Source organism: Melospiza melodia, chromosome 1, assembly GCF_035770615.1.
Source record: "Melospiza melodia melodia isolate bMelMel2 chromosome 1, bMelMel2.pri, whole genome shotgun sequence".
NCBI lineage: Eukaryota > Metazoa > Chordata > Aves > Passeriformes > Passerellidae > Melospiza > Melospiza melodia.
The window spans coordinates 32447034-32471264 of NC_086194.1; the positions used below are offsets into that span (position 1 = coordinate 32447034).

General features: G+C 42.4%; 1 protein-coding gene and 1 long non-coding RNA gene across 5 annotated transcripts in view; one reads left to right on the forward strand and one right to left on the reverse strand.

The window, feature by feature from the left end:
• The window catches only part of LOC134416402 (uncharacterized), a 65668-nt gene extending 59685 nt beyond the window's left edge, over positions 1–5983 (forward strand). For 2 of the 4 annotated variants that reach the window (XR_010027262.1, XR_010027265.1), the window contains 2 exons: positions 541–584; positions 5279–5983. This is a non-coding gene — a long non-coding RNA (uncharacterized LOC134416402). The other 2 variants (XR_010027264.1, XR_010027263.1) reach the window with 2 other exon arrangements.
• Positions 1–18225, reverse strand: part of RAPGEF5 (Rap guanine nucleotide exchange factor 5) — a 156381-nt gene extending 138156 nt beyond the window's left edge. The window contains exon 1 of the mRNA XM_063153017.1: positions 18022–18225. Within this exon, the coding sequence (XP_063009087.1) occupies positions 18022–18210 (189 nt within the window). The 5' untranslated portion in view covers positions 18211–18225. The remainder of the gene's footprint in view (positions 1–18021) is intronic.
• Positions 18226–24231: the final 6006 nt, after the last annotated feature.

Genomic DNA, 24231 nt, shown 5'->3' on the forward strand with positions numbered 1-24231 from the left:
AAACGTTCCCTCTCTGGTGTCAGGCAAAACCAGCATGGTTAGGTACTTAGGTACTTGATTTTTGCCAGCATAGGGTCAGGAGCCTTCAGATGAACTGGCCCCATAACCCAGCTGCAAGAATGCTCACCTCTGCCACAAGAACTCTAGCAAACAGCAGAAGGGCAAAAATACCCAAGATTGCTGCAGCTATTTCAGTGAACACAGATGCAGGAACAAAACCTCAAATATTAGCAAATAGTCAGCAAATCAGCTGTGAATGATGACGACAAATGGCTAAAAATGTCAATATAGAGTGCATATATTATTGAATAAGAAAATCCATTAAAATCTTAATTCATTCAGAAGCAATTTGTAATTAAAGACACACTTTTATAGTTTTCAATAACTAAAGGATCTTTAATGTTTCAAGTACAAAAAGACAAAATTAAAATTCTGTGCTCTGATTATGATGTATGAAAATACCTCCCAGTAAATTGCATTAGCTTACTGTTTGAAAAATGCCTGTCTTTCTGACAACTTTTTAAAATTTTCTTTTAATAGGTTGCACACAGATTGTCCATGATTGGGTGTACAAGTGCACAAAGGTATGTTTTTAATGTCCCTGTAATTTTATGTCCCTGCTCCCAGAGAGCCCTGCTTTTCCCACTTCCTGCACAAGAAGGGAGGTCATCCAGTAATTTCCCAACCCTTTTTCCTTCTAGGAGAGCAGTTACTCCTTTCTGGTACAAGACATTCAAACTATTTCCTCTTTTTTTCTTGAAACTGATTTTCTGATTTCACAAGCGGTCCACTGGGAAAAACACCAGACTGTTCAGTGTACCTCAGTTTTATTCCTGAACACGGTGTGGTCACCACCTTCAGTGAGGCATTTCCCTTTCCCATGCAATGGGAACGACCATGAGCAGGCTCTGGAAGAACTTTGGTACCCACAGGTAAAAATCTGCTACCAGCTAAGGGCTAGAAGCTCACAAGCTCTCCTCCACGTACCCAGGCCAGCCCCACTCCAAGTTCAAATACCTATAGGACGTTTAAAACACAACAAATCTAGAGTAAAACTGCCAACTTCTGCTTTTCTTGCTTCTGAGGTTTTCTGAGAGCAGGAGCAGCCTTGAGGGTGGGTGAACAAGCTCTGCTTAAAGAATTTTGCATTACAGCCTTAACAGTTTGAGGATCTGCAGCGCTGTGGTTTGTGTTGGCAGCGCTCCGTTACGTGACCTCTTGGGAACAATAACAATTTCACTGACAGTAGCTCTTGGCACAAACCAGTGCCAACCTACTATGAACCAGAGAGTGGGAGTTCTTAACCACTTCCAGAAGAACAGCTGTAATTTACTTTTTTGTAGGGGAAAACTATTAAAGCATAACTACTTTAGTTTCATGAAGCAGCCAAGGCCTCGCTGTACAGAGAGCCGAAAAGCACTCAATACACAAAGAAAGAATAAAGCTTTCCCTTAGATCACACAAGCAATTTTTTGGCAAAATAGATCAGGAACTCCTCAACTGCTCTTGGCAAAGCCTCAGAAATACTTGGAACTCAGCTACTAGCACCTTAAAACAGTCTGCAGAGTGAGATCTTCTAACTCTGATCACCTTGCAAATCTTTATTCTGGCCATTGAAGCAGGAAAAAATGAAAACTCAAGTGCAAACCACTCCAAAGGGAGGTTTGTCACATCTGAGATGGGAAGGGACCTGAGAAACACAGCAGTTCAAAAATATCTGAATTTTTCAATGTAGCAGAAACCACTGCCTGCCTATCATTCAATCCCAACTGCTTGGCACATAAAGCAATGTGGAAAGCAGTGTGCAATAACCACTAGATATGGAACATGATTCGAACATGAAGAGTCTAGAATATACGAGCAACCACTAAAAGCTGCTAAGGTAAATGTAGCTTTCACCAGACTGAGAGGTTACAGAATCAGAAAATATATATGCAAGACAGATGAGTTTTGCGTATTTCTTTTTGCCTCAATAAAATTGCTCAAGTGTCAAGTAGCTAAGAGATGTAAAATTTTCTTAATATTATAAAATCAAAACCAAATAATACAAATTACATATGTCATAAAAATTAATCTCATAAGAAAGTAAAAGATGTGCTCAGCACCCCAACAAGGTCACAGATACAGTTCAGACATCCTTAGACAGGAACCTCCTTTGTGAAAATAGGTTCAAGAAAGGAACACAGCCTTTCAAGTGAGGCAAGACTTTCACCCTAATGAGGCATATTTCCTTAATTATATTCTTTATCCTTAAATTTAATTACCTGCCTTTCTTCTGATATATATCTTTATTTTCATTCTTTATTCATACAAACAAGTGTTTGCACACATTTGATATTATTAGCACATGGATATGTCAAATCAGGTTTATGCTGCATTATTTTAAATTTTCTTGCTGCAGATTTAGTCACTCTAAATGTAATTAAGTCTACAAGTCCTTCTTCCTACTGCTGTAGGAAGTTTGATCCCTATGGGGAAGGGTTTTCTTTATTTCTTGAGATTTTCCAGCTGGTACCAGGGAATTTTCTCTTTTTGACCTCCAGTTTTGAAAGGTAGGGCCTTGGTCCAACAAAAGACATCTGAAAATATCACAAATGAAATATGTCCTATTAGGGCTCTCTGCATTTGTTACTTATTTCCAGGACAGCATGGGCCTTCAGAAGTGATCCCTGCACCTCTCCTCAGGCTTAGACTACATTCAGATGTACAGCCAAAGTCAGTTTAAACAAAAAGCCACAAAATTTGAGAAGATACCATGGCAAGATTAACATCCTCTGAAATGACAACCCCACTCAAATTCACAGAAAAAGAATGTATCGAACTGTGTTGCACTAAATCTTTTGTAGAGAAAGTACCTGTGAAAAAACTATTCTAGGCAGCCTAACTAAACAAACAAACAAAAAAATCTTGCTTCAATCTGTCCCACATCAGTCTGTTGTTCCCGATGATGTCAATAATTTCCCTCCAGCAAAACTAGACCTGGCATTTAAAGCAGAAAGTTCCTATCCTTTCTTCCATTTTTAAAAACGCATTATAAAGCCTTTAAATGACTTTCAAGGCACATTTTCCCCTACAAAAGAAAGATGTTACTCCATAAACAGAAAAAAATCCTCACAATTTAATAGTCAAAGGATTAGAAGATTTTTCTGCATCTGATTAAATTATCTGAATTCATTAACCTTTAATTACATTTGCAACTATTATCTAGTTTTCCATCCCAACAGAAGTCCCACCATATGATATCTATATCCTAGTCAATCTTATTCTCATACTCAAAAGCATATGCAAAAGAAGAAAACTGCTTGAGTCTAATTAGCATGAAAAACATGTGTGCTGTGGAAAAAAGTCCACAGTATTACAGCAGAGCAGGGATCTGAGGTGAATTGCATGTTATGAAACTGAACACACATGTCTGTGTAAGATGTGTCTTTTGCCAAAGAGGCTGAACTCTCTAAGGTTTCAAAAGACCCCTGTATATCAGGTGCTGAAAGGAAAATTACTCCTCCAGAGAACTGTTGTTTTAAACCAGTAGTTTTTTGGCTTGAAAGTTGTGGATGACTTTTTCAAGGCTGCTTCAAAATATACAGGAGGCAGCCTGCACCTGCAGAATCTGAGATAACCACCCAGGAGAGCACCTCATCCCTCACTGGAGACAGCAGCAGTAGCACTGTAACTATTTTTAAAGAAATGCTCATTAGAACACGTAAGAGTGAAGCAGAGGGACACAATGTGAACAGGAGCTTGCTTATCAGTTGTGTGACCAGGGCATACAAAAGAAAAGCAGAATAGCCTCTGCATTACTCACAGCCAAAGTGCAGCTGTGTGTATCCTGAACAGAGCAACCTCCAAGAGCCAGCAGAACTGTCTGCTGGTGCCGTAGTACAATCAGAGGAAAGGACTCACACATCACTGCCTTTCTACAGGGTCACATTTCCACCACCTGAGGACAGCCAGGCCTGGCAGCCAGCGATAGGAACAGCACACTTGGAGGAGCTTCTGGTTACCAGACTAAGGGGCAGCTCGTGCATTTTGTGTGCTGCTTGAAGCTGCACCCTTCTTGTCCTCGGACCAGTGTCCAGGGCTCTTCAGGGTCCTCCTTTATCTACCCATGGAAAGCAACAACATAGAACTGAGCAATCTTCTTCTGGCCTCACCATGTTAAATCTCTATCCTAAGATCCTTGAGGACATGCATTGTCCCATGAGAATAAAAGCAAGTAAAGACTGACCACATTTTTTCAGACCTAGGGGCAAAGAGACTTCACTCTCTTATTCTTCAGTATTCTGCATCACAGCCAATGCTTGCAACAATGATCACTTCAAAATGCTGCTACCCTCCTTTCACTTACCCACTGTATCCTAGTTACCAGCCTACTCAGTTCTCAAAGTCACTAATAAACATCATTTTAAGTCAGCAAATGTTTCGTGACCTACGCAAAGCAGGAGGTGGGAGAGATGGGGAACTGCTGTCTTGAAAAGTTGGTTCAAGCAATATGCACATGGAAAATTATAATTTAGATTGAAATCAGGAAAGAAAAATTATCCAAAGTGTATGGCATTGCTCCCTCCAGAGTGACTGATCTGTCAGAGAGCAACAGAGATGTTCTATCTGTGTTCCCAGAAACACTAACAAAAAGCAAGATGTCAGTGACATCATAACAGACTGCTAGGACATTCAGTTTACTCTCATGAATTCAGCAAAGCAGCCTGGGCAAAGTAGGCAATTTCTGTTCAAACTCTTCACCATGACAATCTCCAAAGCCCATCCAGCTCCATCACATATTCTGCAGCAAGGACAAACAACCCAGGGATTAAACTCTGGCTCTAGAGCAGACTGATGGCAAATCACCACTTAGTGCAAGAGACCTTCATTTTGAGATACTCTGTCTTCAAAAAACAGTTGATGCTCACTCCCATCACCTTGCTCACTGCTCCATCCTTTCCCACACTGTTTTTTAGAGGTGACTTCAAACCATCCTTATCTCAATGGAACAACCATCACAAACCACCAGGGCTTCATCCATTTTATCCAAACCAGCCTAAACCTGTGGGTTAACTACCTATTTGGTAGCTTGTCCAGCACCAGAAATAACTGCACCAAAATTAAAAGGAGCTTACAAAACTGTTTGGTACATAGATATACACACACAGGGACTTCTTCAAAATGCAAAGCTTTCAAAAAAAATCAACATAAATTTTTCAGCTCTATCTAACCTATTTTCTGCTTTTTCTTTATGCAATGCCATAATGTCCTTTTTGGAAACTGGACACACCAGCAGAAGTTAACTGAAGAGGGCCTCTAGGACATTATTCCTGGTCAGTAAACCCTTGCCTTGGAATTCAGTTCCCCGCTCCCTCCATCAGGATACGATCAAAAGATCAGATGGGTTCATGAACAACAAAGTAATGGGAATGGAAACACTCTGAGGTTTGAAAGATTACTTGGGAGGTTTGTTTGCATGTTTTTAGCATGCCTCATGCTTGTTGATGTTTTTAACCTCTTCACTTGTGCCAAGAGATAACAATGACTAACTTAGGAGGGAAAAAGTCATGGTATAAAGAAACAAGCATACGCATACTGAAGCTGGAGTTGGCTCAGGCTGAAAAGAAGATGAGTCACAGACCCTCAGCATTTAGCTTTGTTTCTAAAAGTCAGATAACACCAAGAACTGCTAAAGCAAGGGATAAAGACGCAGTCTGTTTTCTTGCTTAACTCAAATTAAAAAAATGTGAAATCAGGTTTCCAGTTTCAGAACTTTCACAAAATTTACCATTAGCTTTTCAGTGACCAGGGACAGTTTTTAACAAGAAGTTATTGTCTCTGGATAGTTTCTTGGAATTATTTTTATTTACATAAGGGGTAAATGTGATGTTTCCTTATCAACTCCCACCATCCTGCCATAAATTTTCCTGTAGCATGTTTTGCTATTAATAAACAACTGAAGTAGGTACTTTTCTACAGCCAAAATAAATGTATTCTCAAAGATCCTAAGTTCGTATTGTTTTTAATCAGACCACAACTCATTTAATAGCAGTGTTGCTCTGTTAGCTACACTTTTCTGCTTAAATGCTAAAGACTACTCACTACAAGGACATTTCGTATCTTTGTTTTTAATGAAGTGCTTTACAAGAATAAAGAACAAATGTCTGTAATGTGACATCCTTCAAAATTCTTTGTTGGTTTACCTGTTAGATAGGTTTGTTCCTAGTAGCAATTCTGCCATAAAGTTGCCTAAGCAGAAAAATAAAAAGAAATTATTTTTAAAAGAACAAAAAACTACGCCTTTCCTTACTGGTCTTTCTTCTTTGACGTATTGGAGCAGTAGCTACTTCTTAACAACTTGTTTTCCACTCCATCACTAGAGTTTTTAAAGAAAATAGTGATAGGAACAGAGTCAAGAAATACCCTTGCAGAGAGCTCTGCTCAGAGATTACTTGACAATGTTGATGGTTGCCAGTCTGTGGAAAGCCTCCCAAACACTTGTCCACCCACCAAACAGGAGCTTCACTGGTCATGAATATTCTTACATTCCTTAGAAGAACAGCAAAGCCTTTGACAGAGCATGCTGCAACTAACTCAAGACTGGCATGCTGTCAGCTACTTTTCTCTGCTTTTCTCCTATGTTCAGAGAAACACAGAAACACTCCATAGCTGTACCTCCAGCTTCAACAAGGACTGTATGGACTCACCCTAACACAGAAAGCTCCTCAAAGGGAGCTAAAGCAACCTTCCATGTGTAGACAAAACAGTGTGGTTGATCAAAAACACAGAAATAATCAAGGACAAGAACAGGATTAAATGGACTGTTTTCATTGTGAAAAAGAAAACATAAAGATGCCCCAACATTGTATCCTAGGCTGGATGCTGTTTCATGAAACATATTTATGATGTCAGCATCAAGATAAGCAAATTTTGTTCACACAAATTTGGTTAGTCACAATCAGAAGCTTATAAACAACTTCAAACAGACCTAGTCAAGGTAGGCAAGTAAACAGTGCTAAATTATGTTTATCCACATCAAAAGTAAGGAAAAGTATGCTGACAATTTATGCTGCTTTATATTATTTATATCAGCTAAAAGAAAGCAATCTGAATGGCTGGAAAGACATTTTGTGTGAAGAACTGATCAGTGGCCCCAGGAGCTCTGCAGAGATAGCAGATTGTCAGGATGAAAATCCTACATGACGGGGAGAGGGAGGAAATTGCATGATTTATATAAAACAGTGGTGCAGTCTCATCTAGGATATTACATTCAGCACAAGCCATCACTAGTTCAAAGGGACACTGCAGAAGCAGACAGAGTTCAAAACAAGGTAACAAAAAGGATTACAGCATGAAAGGAGTCATCTAGAGAGATTGGAATTGCTTGCTTGAAAAACAGCTGTAAAAAAGAATAAAAAAGTTACATGTACAGAAGTTGGAAGTTCCCTGTCTCATAGGAACAGAGGAAGAGTCCCTGAAATTAAAGGTAGAATATTCAAAACTGATCAAAACTAAATGCTTTCAGCAACAACAGAATAGAACAAAACTAAGTTTTCCTTCTCTTGTAAAGTTATTGTCACCAGACCCCACAGAGAAGCTTTGTGAATTTATGTTCCAAGCTGAGTCTGAAAACAAAACACTATCCAGATTCATTAAAAGACTGGCTTTGCAGATGCACAACATGAAAAGCTGTAAATAAAATGGTTAATGTTAACAAGCCCCCAGCACCAGACTATAAACCATCTGACTATTTGAAACTAGGGGGAAAACAAACAAACAACAAAAAACCAAAAAGAAAACACAAAACAAAACCAAAAAAAGTGTGGGAGACAGGCAATACAACATTTGTCCACATACTCTCTTGAAATCACAAGAAACATTATATTTATGGCTAAAACTGTTACTTGTTAGATTAACCTTATAACTTATGGGTACAGGACTAGATGAACCATCATCTTGACCCACTACAGTATGTTTTTATCTACTCTAGGTTCCTCTGAAAAAATTGCTTTGGGTTTTCTCAAATAAAACCTTCACCAGTATAGTGTAAATATTTTTTGCCACACTGAATTGCAAATGATCAGTTTATAAATGGAACTCTTTAAGCAGGCCTTCAGGTAAACTCTCAGTTCATGCATCCACTGTATTAACTGAGGACAGGTATCTGAAAGGAAAAAATAACAAAAAGACATCACTCCTGCTATTCAGCTTGGAGACTCACCAATATTAATGCATATCCTGGCAACCTAAGGGACCTATTGATTTGCAACCATTCGTTCAAGTGCAGTGAAAGCCATAATTAGATAAATAGCTTTGGTGAAACTAATCTGAAACTCATTTGTTTTGTTTAATAGGATAAAACAAGAAATTAAATATCTGCTCAATGTTCCTTAGTATTATTCAGTACAATAGTAAAAATATAAATAAAGACATATTAATTTGACTGCCATTATTATTTTTTGCATTTTATGTATTTTGTTGCAGCAATTGCCATCAAAAGCCATAAACACAGACACTATTTATGAATTACTGTGCTCCAACAGGCTGAGTGTTTTTATCAATCTCTTTTATACCTGTGGAAGAAAGAGAACAGGTCTTTTAATCATTTGCAGACACTCTTTGAGTTGACAGAGTATAACTTTAAGATGATCTGCATGGTATAAGTTTTTCAAGTATAAAAATTACAACTTTTACGTAATTATGCCATTCTTGGCCAATGGGAATTTAACTCTGTTTAAGTTTTTGAAAGTGTTTATAACAGTTAAATCTAACAGGACTATTAATTTTTGTTTCTTAAATAACTTTTTCCCAACAAAATGCAAGGAAGGCTACTTTAGAATATTCCCATACACAAACCAGTGCTAGCACTGACAGATGTTACAATTTATCCTGCTTAAGTCAAAACACACTTAAGCTTGGGATAAGTTGTGTCCTCCTCTTTCTTCTTTGGCAGCTAACTACTCAATTCTGCCTCTGTTCCTTTTAGGGCTTGGGTCTCCACAGCCTCCTTAGCAAACACCACACAACACAGTTTGTCCTGCAACACAGACCCAGCATCAGACTCACAGCCCACACCCCCAGATTTATTTTTACTGTCAGGAGGCTTCAGGCACTGCAGAAACGACAGACCACAACAAAGCACTGGATTGTACATGGGCTGGGATCAAGAGCAGGTCTAAGTGATACTTCTGTCACATTCCTTCAGCCACCCAATAAACAACAGCTTTGCAACTTTCAGAGCTGTGTGTGTGTGGGCATTGGTTCCCCCCCCACCCCTTCTTTCCATATTTTAAAAATCAATTGATGTATCACCAAACTGGATTCACCTATGGGATGAAGTGGAGCATCTGCTCAGCAGGGAGCTGTAGCAGTCTATTGCAGCAAATGATTACCACATCCATCTGAAATTACAAAGTGTTTTAGGTCCACTGGGTCCAGCTCTCTTGGTGAGAACTTGGCCAGAAAACTACAATTAAATGCCTATCATCTTTAAAAATGTATAAACAAGCCCCAAACACCTGCTCTCTCTCTCTCTCCCCCAAGCCACATCATAAATCCTTGATGTTCACAAGTGGCCTGGACCTCAATTTTCTGTTGGGGTTTTTCTGTGGGATTTGAGGTTTGGGGTACTTGTTTGTTTGTTTGTTTGTTTCAGTTTTTAACCCAAAATACTCCTTTCTCCTCCTCAATATTGACCTACAAACCGCACACCATGTACTTCATGATGGAGGGCATGGTTTGACACACATTTCTTCCACAACTGGTATCAATTCAAGCAGACACTGCTCCTTGCTTGGTGCCACTCATTCCACAGTCAGAGTGATGATACTGACACAAGCACGACCTGCAGAGAGGCTCAGAAGGGGCAGCTGCTGGAGAAGCTGCCCCAATAAAACATACACACACACACACACACACACAGATAAAGCACACCCCATAATTAAACTAAAGACTCTCAACTATTCCTTTCTTTATTGCTCTAACTCATGTATCCTATGTCTGTCTCAGTTACATAAAGGCTTGAGTATGAGGTTTAGGAAGCAGGGAAAGAAAGGCAGTCTCCTCAACAACAAGGGAAAAAAAAGTTGCATTCCTCACAATCAGTATTTCAAAAAAGGAAATAATCTGGCATTTTAAGATTTAATGGGTTAATTCAGTTCTAAAACTGAAGGCAGAAGATCCTTACTGATGCTATGAATACACATCTACTACTATTTATAGAGACTGAAGGACTTTTTTCTCCTCCAATCAGCAGAATATTTTCTTTTAGCACTAAAAGTGAAAAAAATATTGACTTTTAATCAGTTAGACCACTGAGTATCTCTGTAAGAAAATATCTTTCAAAAAATGAATTAATCAGAAAAAAATTGTATACCACAGGATTTAAATTATTAAATTAATAATTGACCCTAGCTTAATACAATGTCTAGAAAAGGATCATTTTACAAGGTCAGACTAATCCAAACCAAACAATAAGTTAACTGAGTTAAAAGACAATTATGAATAGCTACTGCATTTTATGCCTAGAATTTGCAAATACTCACATCCTGCTTCCATGGCTTTTAACTTTAGAGCCCAAATGACTTCTTTTTTATCCTTAAACTCATGCCAAAACACAGGTGTAACAAAAAATGTTTAAATAAAAAGGTGTCATGGATAAAGTTTATAACCCAGAAACTCAACATATTCTGCTTTTTTTTTTTCCTCTTCTTTCCCCCTTTTGAAAAGCTATCACTGTCTTTTCAGCATTTTCATCAGTATAAAAATGCACAGCTTATTTTGCAATTTCCTCACGGCGCAAATGGAATTCAAGCCACTGGGGACATACAAGTAACAACAGCTGAATACAAATCTTAACAGAGTTTGTCATAATTGTACAGTATGGTGCTGTTCATTCATCCTGGCAGCTGGGAAATCTACTGTGAATTAACCAATAGTACAGGTTTGTAACCAAGCAAATCAAAGTATAAAATTCCACTAAGTTAATTTTGTTTGTTTTCCTGTAAGTATGCAATCAGCTCACTTTAAATCAAGAATTTCAACAGGATGTAACACTAGCAGAAATTTTGCAAAGACACTAATTTTACTTCCAGTGGAGTTGATCTAATTTCCTTCATAGACTTCCTTGATAGGTTTCCAAGCCATACACAGCAGTACCATGTCTGAGGATTTGCAAACTACATCCCTTAGGAAGGGGAGCAAAACCAAAAGTGAAACCACTGAGATCCAACCAGAAAAAACCTTCAAGGATGATCAAACTTGCTTCTGCAGTCCTTAACTGAAGGCTTTATTTTCAACACAAGACAAGAGGCACTTAAAGTCTGAGCACAAGCAAAATGAGCTCAAGGTATTTTCAGCTGGAGCCCAATTTGCAGCCTGGGAAAGGGGTTACAGTCAAGTCTGGTTTATGGTAGGCAGGTCAAAGAGAGGCTTATCAGGATGTGCTCTGGACCAAAGCAGAGAAAGGAAAGAGAGCCTCTCCCATAGTTTAAAGCGTTTTTGGTGTGTCGAGGAATCTGTGTCAATTTTATGCAGCTCCCATGAACACAAACCACATGATGGCACCTATTCCCCATGCGTTGGTAGCAACACCAGCTAGTGCTGCATCTGGACTTTCCCAGGGATGTTTAAAAGCAGCTGACTGTCTGTTAGTCTAGGAATTGCAAGCCTCACTCCGAGCACCAGTGTAAGACCACAGGCAGTGGGCATCATCCTGTCAATCAGGCTAATCCCCAACCTCAGGGAGAAAAATAGCTTTGCATTCTGCAAAACTTACTAGGTTATTTCCTAGGGCAGAAGTATGGGTTTACTTTCCATTTGATTCAACTGTAGTTAATCAAATCCAGGCATAATTTCTCAGATGTCATAACACATGGGTTAATTAAGAAGTATTCTCAATTTAATAATTTACTGAAGACAGACTATGAAACAAATTATTATGCAAATAAACACATGAGGCACTGAAATTTCCCACTAGCTACCATGGTCACTGTTGCTAAAGCTATTTTATCCATTGCTCAATAATTCATGTGTCACCAATCACAGAGCTGACAAGTTTAAGGATACTATATGTGATATGTGAAGGATAATTATCTTAATCGAATACATCTAACAGGAATACATAATAATCCTGGTTACAATAGGAAAAATTCAAGACTACTTACCACAACTATTTTTAGTCACTTAATAGCTGCAAAAGTAATGGGGGTATTAAGTTACTGAGTAGAACCTCTGCGGCAGACTTGAAAGTAAAATGTCACCAATATCAATCAATCAACTTCAATAATACTTCTGACAATAAAACTTCCAACCCACAGAGTCAATCCAGCACTTTTGTGTGCTGATTTCAGCCAGTACAGCATCTACACAAAACATTGCTGCATCTTTTTAATGCAGAAGAAATGTCAAAATTAAAGTCTCTATAGTATATAAAAACATAGATACTAGGGAAATAATTATTATTTTTTTTTCTTCTCATTAGCAAGACTGGTAAAAAGAGCATAAAGTTGCTAATGAAATGTGTTGATGGCACAAAATTGGAGGTATTGTCAAAACCCATGTAAACAGAATGGTACTGGAAGATTAGGAGCCTTCATGAAGTGCAATACTAGGAAAAGAGTGTAATTCAGCAGCATGAAGTACAAGGTCACTCAGGCACCACGAAGATGAGAAGCTGCCAACAAGGATATGGATCGCCATAAATGACTACAAGTCATTTGCAGGAGGATTATCTGAGTACAGAGCAGATCTATATGCTCAGCTCAATCAAAACACGAATATCAACCACCACCATGATGTAGCCATGGAGGGAAGGACAGTAAATTCTGAGTGTTTCCAGCTGCCAGTTTCTAATGTCCTGGCAAAACCTCATCAACAACACTATAGTCTCCCCAGCTGCCAAAAGAATTGATTAGAGAATAGCTACTTGAATGACATAAGCAACTGAAAGCCCCTAACAGGAGATGAAGAAAAGTTTAGCAGAATGTAGGTTGGGAGGATCTGATGCTTCATTTAATTAAAACAGATTGCATATAGTTTGATTTTTCTCCTCTGCCAAAGAGGAGTTGTCTCCAACAGCATGACAACTGCTAGTGCCAGAATACATGATAGCTATCCCTAATGCACTCCAACCCTCCAGCTATTTTCAGCTTGGGAACCTTCTGTGTCTGATGAGGTTTATGTACCCTCAGTACATTTCTCTTCCATTAACTTCTCCAGATTCACCCTGAACTCATGTAGACTTTTAGCAGCTGTAGCACAGCTTCTGTAGTTTATGTTCAACCTGTAACCCTACAGCCAGCTACATCCTGACAAACATACAGCAAAGTAGCTGCTCAAAGAAAGCTAAGGTAAAGACAGTCTGAGAACATCTGCCTGGCCAAAGTCCTCTAAGAACCTCACAAAAGTAACTACAAGGTCTCAAAAGAGAAAATAGTCTCTTCAATATCTCTTCAACTTTGATCAAGCCAAAAGGGATGATGAAGGCTTCTACAGACCAGCAGGATCTTTCACAAAATCAGGGTAATGGGGTTTGACACCATGACATACAAAAGGTTTTCCAGATCCACTATTGTGGCAAAGAGCAACATTGCTGCTCATGTATAACAGTATTTATCTGTGTGTAAATGTGAACCTAGAAATCAGAAGACGTGATTAAAAGGTGTGTGCCTCTGTGTGCGCAAGATGATTCCTCCTCCTTCTGAGCACATCCAGGTCCATAAAGAATAAAACTGAGTGTGGTGAAAATAAGTTTTACCATGATGGAGTGGCCTGCAAGAGCTCCCTGCTGGTGCTTCCAGAGGCATGAGAACTGTATTTCATCACTAGTCACAAGAGAAAAGGAGAGAGAAGAAGATATCTTTAGCAGGCAGCAGGAGGAGCAGCAATGACAGTTCATAAGCAAAGTACTCATGCCTCCTACACATAACACATAACTCTAGGAGGCAAACTGGGAAACAGAAGGATCTTTCCAGAGAATTTGAGAAAGGACATGGTGGAGGGGAACAGTTCCACAGGGCACAATGAGCCACTGCAACAGATCCCTCCTCTGCCTCTGCACAAGCTCTGGCACACACTCAGCTACCACAGCAAAGGTTGCATTTTCTGCTATTTTATCCAGCAGAGGATGATGAGTAAAACCTTCACCTCACAGCTCACTGTGCAAATGCAATGTAATCATCCATGCCATCTTGGATTACTGTGCTACACCTGTCCTAAGACTGAATTTAAGAAAAAAAACACCATCAAGGACAAAGTCAATGCAGAGTTCAAAGTTCAAAAGCTTTAAAAGAAACATTGGGCTCCCCTAGACAAGGAACTGGATGTTTGTTTTATCTAAATGACTGAAGCAGTGGAGTGTATTCATGTTTACTGTTCACAGCACAGAATCATCCAAGCAGGATGGTTACTGCAGCTTTTTCTACAAGGTGCTTTTCCATCTCCAGGTTCTTTATATGTATTCGTACTGGACGTATCCCAAAACAGAAAGCAAAAAATACCTATTTGCTCTCCAGTTTTGGAGGTCGCTGAACTGAGAGGGAAATCTAATTTTGTTACACTGTATTTTCAATTATCTCCATCTCTGGTCACAACTTTCAGATAGTTTAGTGTGAAGGGCTAAGGACTGAGATGTCCAAACAGATTGAAAAAATTTATTTCACCCCATACTGATTTTCAAAATGTAATCAATTCTTTCTATGTATATTACCCTCTACTACACAATGTTTTCCTTTCCCCTGAAGCCCAGGAAGTATTTGAACAGCATGAAGTGAAGTACATACTTAAAACAATTATAATACCCTTAACACTTCCATTATATTTTATTATCCATAGTCCCCAGGCATGCACACATGTAGATTATCTGTGCTTTATAGATGTGGAGGCGAACTGCACTGCAGGCAGTCCCTGAGCAAGTCAGCATCAGAAGCAGAACCCCTGTTCAGGGGTCACAATATTTTTCTAGGAAATTAAACAAGCCAGAATTTCAGCTGGTCAGCATTTACTTGAAAACAGCTCACCTAAGTGAGCAACACTCCTGATGGAACCAGCTGGACAAATAAGGCTCTCAGCTTGGTGTTTGAACAAGCAAAAAGGCACAAAGAAAAGTCACTGGAGAGGAAGAACAGACTAAGTTTTTTTCATAAGCAAAAAAAACCTTCTGAAAATTAACTTTGGATTAACTTGAAATATTTTGTTGAGGTGGGGGGAAAAAGGAATCTTTATTTAATATGTTATTGTTACTGCTTTGTCCAACCTTATTTTAAGACTTAAAATTTTAGGGTCATGTTTAAAAGGGAAAGTATAAAAATGCTGCATTTTATTGTTCTACCATGTTTTTCTCTCCCAAATACACTCCTTCTCCAGGTTTAAATTATTAATCAGATTAAATAGAAGTACATGAAGTGTCATGCCTTTACAAGTCCATTTCTGGGGGGAAAAGACACATGCACAGAGAAGACAGGAATCAACACAGGATACTACCAACAAAAACAAACTGCTCCCTGGGTGATCACACATACAGGGAGACACTCCATGCACTTCAGGTGCCCCGTTTGTCTCCAAAGGGAGCAAGTGAATTAACAACCCTACTGGAATTTGTATGACCTGCTCCTTGGAACACCCCACTAGGCACTTATGCTGCTGAGTGATTCCATCTGCAGGATAGTCCCTGCAAATCCAGAGATGCCAGAGCACAGCATTCCCACTCTCCACATGGGACCAAGACACTGCTGCAGCTACACAGCATCTCCACACAGCATCTCCCACTGATCCAAGGTCACAGAATCACAGAATGGGTTAGGTTGGAAGGGACCTTAGAGACAATCTAATTCCAACCCCCCTGCCATGGGCAGGGACACCTTCTGCTAGGCCAGGTTGCTCAAAGCCCTATCCAACCTGCCCTTGAACATTTCCAGGGATGGGGCGTCCACAGCTTTTTCTGGGCAATCTGTTGCAGTGTCTCACCACCCTCACAGTAAAGAATTTCTTCCTAGCAGAGGATCACTGGGTTGACTCCAGACTGCCTTACAGATTCACCATCCTCCCTCTAGTCTTCCTACCAAGACAGATGGTACAGGAAAATTTTACAAGATGACCCACAGGGCACTGGGAGGTGAAGACATAGGTGACACCACCACTAAATCTGTCACACTGTGTTTGCTGGTCCATGACACAGAACATCAGCAAAGGCAGGCAGAGTCTCGCTGGAACTCTGTGAAACAAGAGAGGACCAAGGGTTCATCCAGCACAAGTGAGGAGCTGTATGACCCAGGAGCTACCCAGGCTTCTCACCAGGATGTTAACTCACCCACAGCAAATATTTACAGAGTAACTGTTGTACCGCTCACTTGTCAAATGCTTTCAGTAGTGGTGAGGAATAACCACCAGAGTAAACCTGAGGCTGCTCTGCATGGTGTCTCCCTGAGGTGCCATGAATTTGTTTTGTTAAAACAGTGTTTCAGACCTGCCTGCAAACTAAAGCTGCCACCAGCAGCAGTTCTGCACTGCTTCTCTCCTCCTCACTGCACACTTACTCCATTTCTTTGGCAGTATGCTTCTAATGAGGAACAAATCACGCAATTCAGAAAAGGACTTTCTTCATTGGAAGAAGGGTATCTGTCACAAATATCCTCCTAGGGCAAAGCAAGACTTGGCTGTTTAACTTAGCTCTGTGTTCATATGGACAACTTGCATTGTAATCAGGTGGATTACTAATTCACCAGAACAATAAAAATAATTAGGCATCTCCATACAGGCCAGTCTTTATTTTGTGTGTTGAATGTACTAGAGAAAAAAATTACTGTAAAACTGGAATCTGAATCCACATTACTTAAAAATAGTTATTCTACTGTGAATTTATATCCTACCTTAATCCTAATTATCTTCCTTGCCTATATATCCTCTTATAACAAAGAATTCACCCAGGAAGTTTGGTTTGAAATTCACACCCTGGTATATTTCACAACTTCCCCATGCAGAGAAATCATTTTTTTTACATGGGCAAAGTACTGCAAAGTTGATGAGGTACAAACACACACCATGCTGACTTCCCCCCAGCGCTCTGCACAGGTGTTTATCAGTGCACTGAAACAAAACAGCAGCTCGCCTGATTCCCAACACGGACAGACCCAACCCCATGCGGATTAACCCACTCCTTCATTTCGACTGCTCAGGAGATGGGTTACAATCCAGCGCTGGCCTGCAAGTGAGGTCTGACCAGACTGAGTGCCACCGATCTGATGGCAATGCCACCCCCCGATAAGGCTCCAGTCGCAACTGGGAGAGCTCGGAGCCACGGGCAGTGGCAGTGCCCAGACACGGCAGTGTCACGCTGGACTTCACCAGAGCACTGACTGCCCTGCGGAGACACACCCCCAGCCTTTTTAAAAATGGGTGAAAATGAGAGAAATTTGCACGGGGATCTCGGTCATGCCCACCTGACCCCACGGCCTCACTGTCAGGAGGAGACATGCGAGGTTGAGGGCCAGGCGTGTGCATCCCAACTTCACTCCATCCCAGCTCCACACGCTGCAGGGCACGCTGGAGTTCGCCGCTGGAACACGCGTGTGCACCGCTGTCGGAGCACGGGCGCGCTGTGCCTGCTGTCCGCGGAGAGCATCAGCCCGCACGAGGGGAAAGGGACAGAGGGGGACAGCCACTCGAGGAACCCGGAGATGGGACAGGGACGCTTTCTCACCCCGGTATCTCGTGTTACACCAGAGCTGGCAGCAGTGGCCGGAGCCCGGGGCTCCCACGGGCACCTCTCCCGGTGGGTGCCGAGGTGCTCCCGGGCATCCTCCCTCGCTCCCTCCCTCCCTCATTCCTCCCGTGCCGCCGCCCGGCCCCACGCCGAGATCCCGCGGCCTCCCGCGCACAGCGGCCCGGCCGGGGGCGCTGCGGGCGGGCCCCGCCTGCCCCGGGCACCGCAGCCCGGCGGGCAGGGCACGGCAGGGCAGGGCACGGCAGGGCAGGGCGGGGGCGCTGCCCCGGGCCGCCGGCGGCTTCCTCGCTCTCTCCTCACTCCCTCCCTCCCTCACTCACCCGGCCGGCGGCGGCCGCGCTTTTCCTCCGCAGCGTCAGCCCGCTCCGCAGCAGCGCCGGCAGCTCCCGCAGCTTCTGCCGCAGCTGCACCGGCGGCGGCGGCTCCTGGGCTCCGCCGCCGGGGCTCCAGCTTCGGGCCAGCTCCGCGCCCTCACACGGCGACGGCATCTTCACGGAGCCCACGGCCATGCCGCATCCCTGCCGGGCTGCGGCGCGCAGACAGCCCCGCTCTCTCTCTCGCCCGGCCGCGGCCCCAGCCCCAGCCCCAGCCGCGCTCCCACCCACAGGCAGCACTCGGCGGGCGGGCGGGCAGGCGGGCGCTCCCCCGCACGCAGCGCGCAGCACTCGCGCACCTTCCCCCGCACGGCGCGGCCCCAGCGGCGCAGGAAGCCCCGCTGGCCCTGCACCGCTCCCGCCCCGCGGCTCCGGCGGTGATAAAGTGCAGGTAATGAGCAGGGTGGAGGAGGCGCGGGCGGGAAAGGCAGAAAGTCCTGTTAACTCCTTTGCGCTCGGGGATCCGCCGCCCGGGCTGTCCCCACCGGCCCTGGCGTCCCGCACCGACCCGCACCCGCGGCGAGAACACGTGGGAGAGCGGCCAGCACGCTCAGAGACGGCGGCTCCGAACAGAGGAGAGAGGGGTTCGGGCTCCTCCAGGGGCTGGCTGGCCTCGGCTTCCTCCTGGAGGCTGTCAGGATGGGGCTGGAGGAAGCCCCAAGCAGCCTGGTGTGACCCCCAAGAACCGAGCCTGTCTGGGCTGGAGGCCTCTGCACGTTCCCACTTGCCCGAGTTACCCTCTGGTCCAGTGATTATTTATGGCTGCAAGGGCTGAAGACCTTCTCTGTTCCCTTCCCAGTGTTTTTTTGACTCAAAGAGGTGTTTCATCTTCCAATGCCAGCCAGCATTGGTACTGGAGAAACCAAGCAGCTCATCCCAGGTGAATAACTTGCTTCAGGTAATCCCTGCAAGAGAACTCTCAATGAGAGGAACCAATTCCCTTACTATTTGTAAAAGACTAGTCTAGAATTCAGTTCCATGAGTTATGGGGACTTTATTTAGTCTCTGGAGCCTGCCTTTTCTAACTCATGGTACAGAAATTGCTTCCTCTCTGCCAGACTCTATTTGCTCTTATTTAGATCACAGAATTGATGGGTCTCCCTTACATATATCTTCTGCCTCAAAGCTACAAATATGGCTGACCTGCTCATCCAGGAGGAGTTTACCAGTTCCTAAATGTCTGAGTAAATGACATTAATAGTCAAGCCAATTTCACAGCCTTGTTAGAGAGAGCTGTTGCCTTGTCCCAGCCAAGAGGTCCCACTGGTTTTAGGACTCACCCTAGTACTAGTACTCCTCCAGCCCCACAGGAGGAACTGGGGGCTTCAGCCACAGCGAACTGGCTTAACCAAGACACTAACCCTGGGGGGAAAAAGTAAAAAAGGAATAGGTTGTTTTCCTCACTGATGCACTCCCTAAACCAGCTCCTCTGGGATCACAGGCTCATCCACAGTAGAAAGATGGCAGATGTGCCCAACCTGTGTCAGGGTGCTGAGACAGAGAACAGCCTCTTCCAGCACCAGTGTGACATTGAATTATCTGTCACCTGAGTGCAGCAGCAGCCTGGCTTTCCAGCAGCACTGGCCTGACTGCAGGTTCCTGTGAAACAGTGATCCTGCCTGCAACCCATCGACATGTTCCTCCCTTTGCTACCCTTCTGTGGGATCTGGTAACCATCAGACTCTGTTCAGCTGATTGATCTGGTGGAAAAATAACACTTAGAAAATAATGGATTTTCCATTGGCCAGATAGCTGAATTGATCCACCCTGTGACCCCACAGCTGCAGGATCATGGAAGGCAGAAACTTGGAAGTGAGATAAAGCAGAACTGCTCCTTTCAGAAGCAGTTAAATCAACTGCATCCTTTGTGCATGATTTGATGAGCAGTGTGAATCAGGCCAGCTTGGGTACTCTTGAAAGGGACAGGGTTTGCTCCAGCCACATTCTGGCATCACCTCCTTTTTGCTGCTATTGCCCTTTACAGTAGCCAGATCTGAAAGGTTAAGTGTAAAAAAATAATCACCTATTTTAGCAGAGTGATACAGCCCATTGCAGTGATGCCTATTGCTGACACAAAAGACAGAAAAGAGACAGCATAGTGGCAGCCTTTAGACAAAAAGTGTGCTGCAGTCCTCAAAATGCCAGAGAGATCTGGGAGTCCCAACTGGCTACATCAGCACCAACACTTGCAAGGACAAGGGTGATTATGACAATCCCAAACATTGTCATGTCCCAAATATTTCTATTATTATACTTGATTTGAGCTTTGCAACTGCCCTGCAATGTAGTTTTGACAGCTGTGTTGCCTGGCAGCCACTTTGTCACAGCTCAGGATGTAATTATGAAGAGAAGTGTATCTACACCCAAAAGAATAATGGATCTTTAGTCTGTGGGCTTCACAAAAGGACCATGTTTGTCTGAGTCTTTAGGCACTGCTGCAATACCAGCCACAGTAAGACAACTCAATAAAGTGGGACTTAGTGTGACAGACTGGAGTATAACCAGAAGTAATTTGATTATGTTAAAAAAGGGTAAAATTATGCCAGTGCTCAAAATTTTTGTATTTTAACTAAGCAAGATAACCAAGCAAGTATAACATGTAAACAGTGTCAAAAGAGAAATTAATATGCCCTATGGTGTGTTTAAAGATTATCAGCTGCCAGAAAGCATAATATGGACTATCAGTTGTCAAAAAAATTTAGATAGGCCTCTCTAGTTTTTGTTTGGATCATTCCAGGTTTTGGGAGGATTGTGGTAGGAACTGTATAAAATAAAATTTTGTGTTGCTTTTTTTTATTAAGCCACTGAAAGTTTAGCATGGTGAATGAGTCTGGGTTTTTTCTGCAGAGGAAAGGGATGGGGATCAGAGAGCAAAACTAGATCTTGTGAGAAGGTGTTTGGCAAAACAGTTTCATTTAGAAAACCCAGAGCAGTGTGTTGCAGCCAAAACATTGTGTTCAGGGCACCTTCTTTTCAGTGAACTGTCACTGAAGGCACAGCAGGGATCTGAGAGACTGGGGTCCCTGTTCTCAGCAGGTTTGGCCTGCAGGTGACTGGATTTTCTGTCCCTCATAGACACCATCATCAATAACACTAAAGGAATATCAGGTCCACTGACCATGTGCAGACGTTGGAGATTTCCAATTCTCCAGATTCAACAATTATCATTTGGTCCAATATAAAACAGAACTAAGGACACATGTGATGCTTTCTAGCAAAACATCCAAACTTGAATGTACCTTCCAGAGTGGAGTCTGGACTAGGCTTTGTTCCCTTACTTGCAAGAGCCTTCATATAAATATAGAAACATCTATGTTTAAATAGATACAGGATGGAGTCTGGAGACCTAAACAACTCTACTGCACTTTGCAGATGTGGAGCCTGGGAGTGTCTGCTTTTTGAATGTGTTTGTTTTTCTTTCATGGTGTAGCACAATCAAAAGAAATGCAGTAAAAACAATGCAAGCTGTTTCATGCCTGTATGTGTTTCACATCAGTTTTTAAGTAGATCATTGCAAAAAAAAAAAAAAAAAAAGCATTGCTTCGTATCAGACATTTCCTGACAAAGCATAATAAACTCTTATTTTGGACTTAAAGTATTAGGAGTTCTTGACTCAGTTGGAATAATTGATAGATGCCACTTCAGTTTTCCCTGCATGAAGGCAGTGCAGAAATAGAATTGCAGAGTACTGGTGTGCAGGAGCCATATGTCACTGACAGGCAGCAGTCCTTTTTGAATATTTCCTCTCCCTGACCTGGCAGGAGGCATTTAGAAGAAAGCAATTATTTTTCCAAAACAACACCACCCGCTACACAACCAGCCAAACACTACTTCCCCTTCCCCAGGCAGTTCTGCTGGAGTGGGGATGGGGGTGGATGCTTTCCTACCCTTTCAGAAAGTGAGTTGATTTCCTTCTCCCCATCTCTTCAAAAAGCAGGCAAGCACATTTTCCTTCATAATGCCTCTTTTCCCATTCAGGAGGAGGTGAGCTGTGTACTGCCCACCTCCTGCACAACATGCTGATGAAAGTCAGAGGAGGTCCCTTTCTGTGGGATGCCCTCCTGACAATTGTATCCTACAATTTTTAGTTTGCCAAGGGTTACTCCAGGCCCAATGCACATGAACTGCAGACTGCCCTGTCATGCTCTGAGATCCTGGCAGCTCTCAGGCTCCTGACATGGAGAAGCTTGGCCTGGCACATTTTTGTTTCTAGCTTTAAACACAACATGTGCAATGGCCCTGGAAAAGAGAAGGGCCGGGGAAGACTTTGCTCCATTCTGCCACTTCAGTGCCTCACAGCAGACTCAGGACACATTTCCCAGTCCCAAGAAGGGGTGTGTGCCCCTCATCACTTCACTCACAGCACAAGGGCAGCAGGTGACCATTCAGCCACTGTGCTGTGAGCTGGAGATAACACTGCAGAAGTCTGGGCACCTCCCACCTTTTTCTGCTTTGTCAATTCTCCATTGGTTCAATCAGGTTCAGAACAAAACCAACTTATCCACATCTCAGAGCTCCGAGGGATCTGCTTTCTGGCCAAATAACTTGCTTGAGACTTTTGAGTTCTTTATCTCCCTTCCACCTGATCAAAGAGTGGGACCTCAGTTGCATTCTAAATGTTGAATATCACCAATTTACTATGGATATAAATAGCACAAATTCATTATCAGATTGAGGGCATGTATGTGGGTAGTGCATACTTAAAAATAAATCATTTATTTAGTTTCTCAAGTAATTTTTTTGAAAAAGAGTTTAGTACTGTGTCATCATATAGACCAAATATTCAGTGACCAAAGATCAGAAGTACTGCTTGTAGTTTTTCCAAAATGTGAGAGATCTGCAAAATGTAATGAATGTTCAGCAGCAGAAAGATACCAAAATAGGAACAGGGGATGAGGAAGCAGGAAAACAGTGGGGGGGGGGGGGGGGGGTGTGACTTGAAAGAAAGCAGAACAGGAGAATAACTACAAAAGAGAAAGAAAAGGTTAAAGATAAAGGAGATGTATGAGTAGGTGAAATATTTCAAGTAGTTTCATGATTTGTGTGACTCATAGCTGGAAGATCTGAAGCTGCCTCTCCTAATTCAACCCCCAGTTTTCACTTGACAGCCTGTGAACCTCTTCAAGTTCAGCATCTGACCCTTTCTCCCTGCTCCTCACTAAGAGCCGCCTGCCCCTCTACCCCCAGCACCTCTTCCAGCCTTCAAAACACTCAGAGCATCTTCAAATGGCTGCTCAGCCTGTGTCCTGCCTGTGAATCATCCATGGAACTGGGACATGATCCCTGCTACTGACTCTTAGGCACTCAGAGGGAAGAGAGCCCAGGAGCATCCTGAGCCACCGGGTTTGTTGCTGCTGTGCTTTGAACCCAAATTGTGAGAGGGCAGGTGTGCAGGAGGGTGTCTGGAACCTTAAATGGATCTCTTTGCATTTCCTTTAGCAATTAAGAATCACTGAGCCATGATGACAAGGGCAAAACTAGTGTAAATACAGCATTGTATTTACATTATTTGGTGTGTAACAAACTTGTGCTTTCATACAAACCCAAGGAAGAATGCACTTGCTGTGGTAACTGTGATTTGCCAGAGCTAATGAACCTGACTCAACTCTTCAGTTTGATTTGTCTTTTTAACATTCTTGGTATCAGGGGACCTTATGACCCCTCAGGGAAATTAAAACTCTTAAAGCTCATCTATCTGGCCTTTTCTGTCAAAACAGTGTTGTCATTGAGCTATTGCTCCTTCTCTTACAGGCCAAAATTCGACTCCAAAGCCAATAAGATCCTCATTGGAGTTTGTTCCGTTTATTTGGTTGGTTTGTTTTTTAAATAAACATAGAAATCTCAAAATGGCAAATCAATGTCTTTTAATTAAAAATTTAAAAAGAAAACACAGAAATGAACTCATGGAATAGGGGAGTTTCAGCTACAACTGAAATTCACGTTCCTTTACCCCCCCAGACACATAGGCATACACATGATTTTTTTAAAATGTGCAATGTAAGAAGCTTTACATACATTTATAGAAGAGATTGTGTAGGAAATTTTAAAAGAGACAAATTGCAATTAGGTGCTAAATTCTCACAGGCAATGGAAGATTTCCCCTGTGTGATTAATGGTTAATCTGCAAATATATCTTTTCTTCCTTACCTGTTAAAT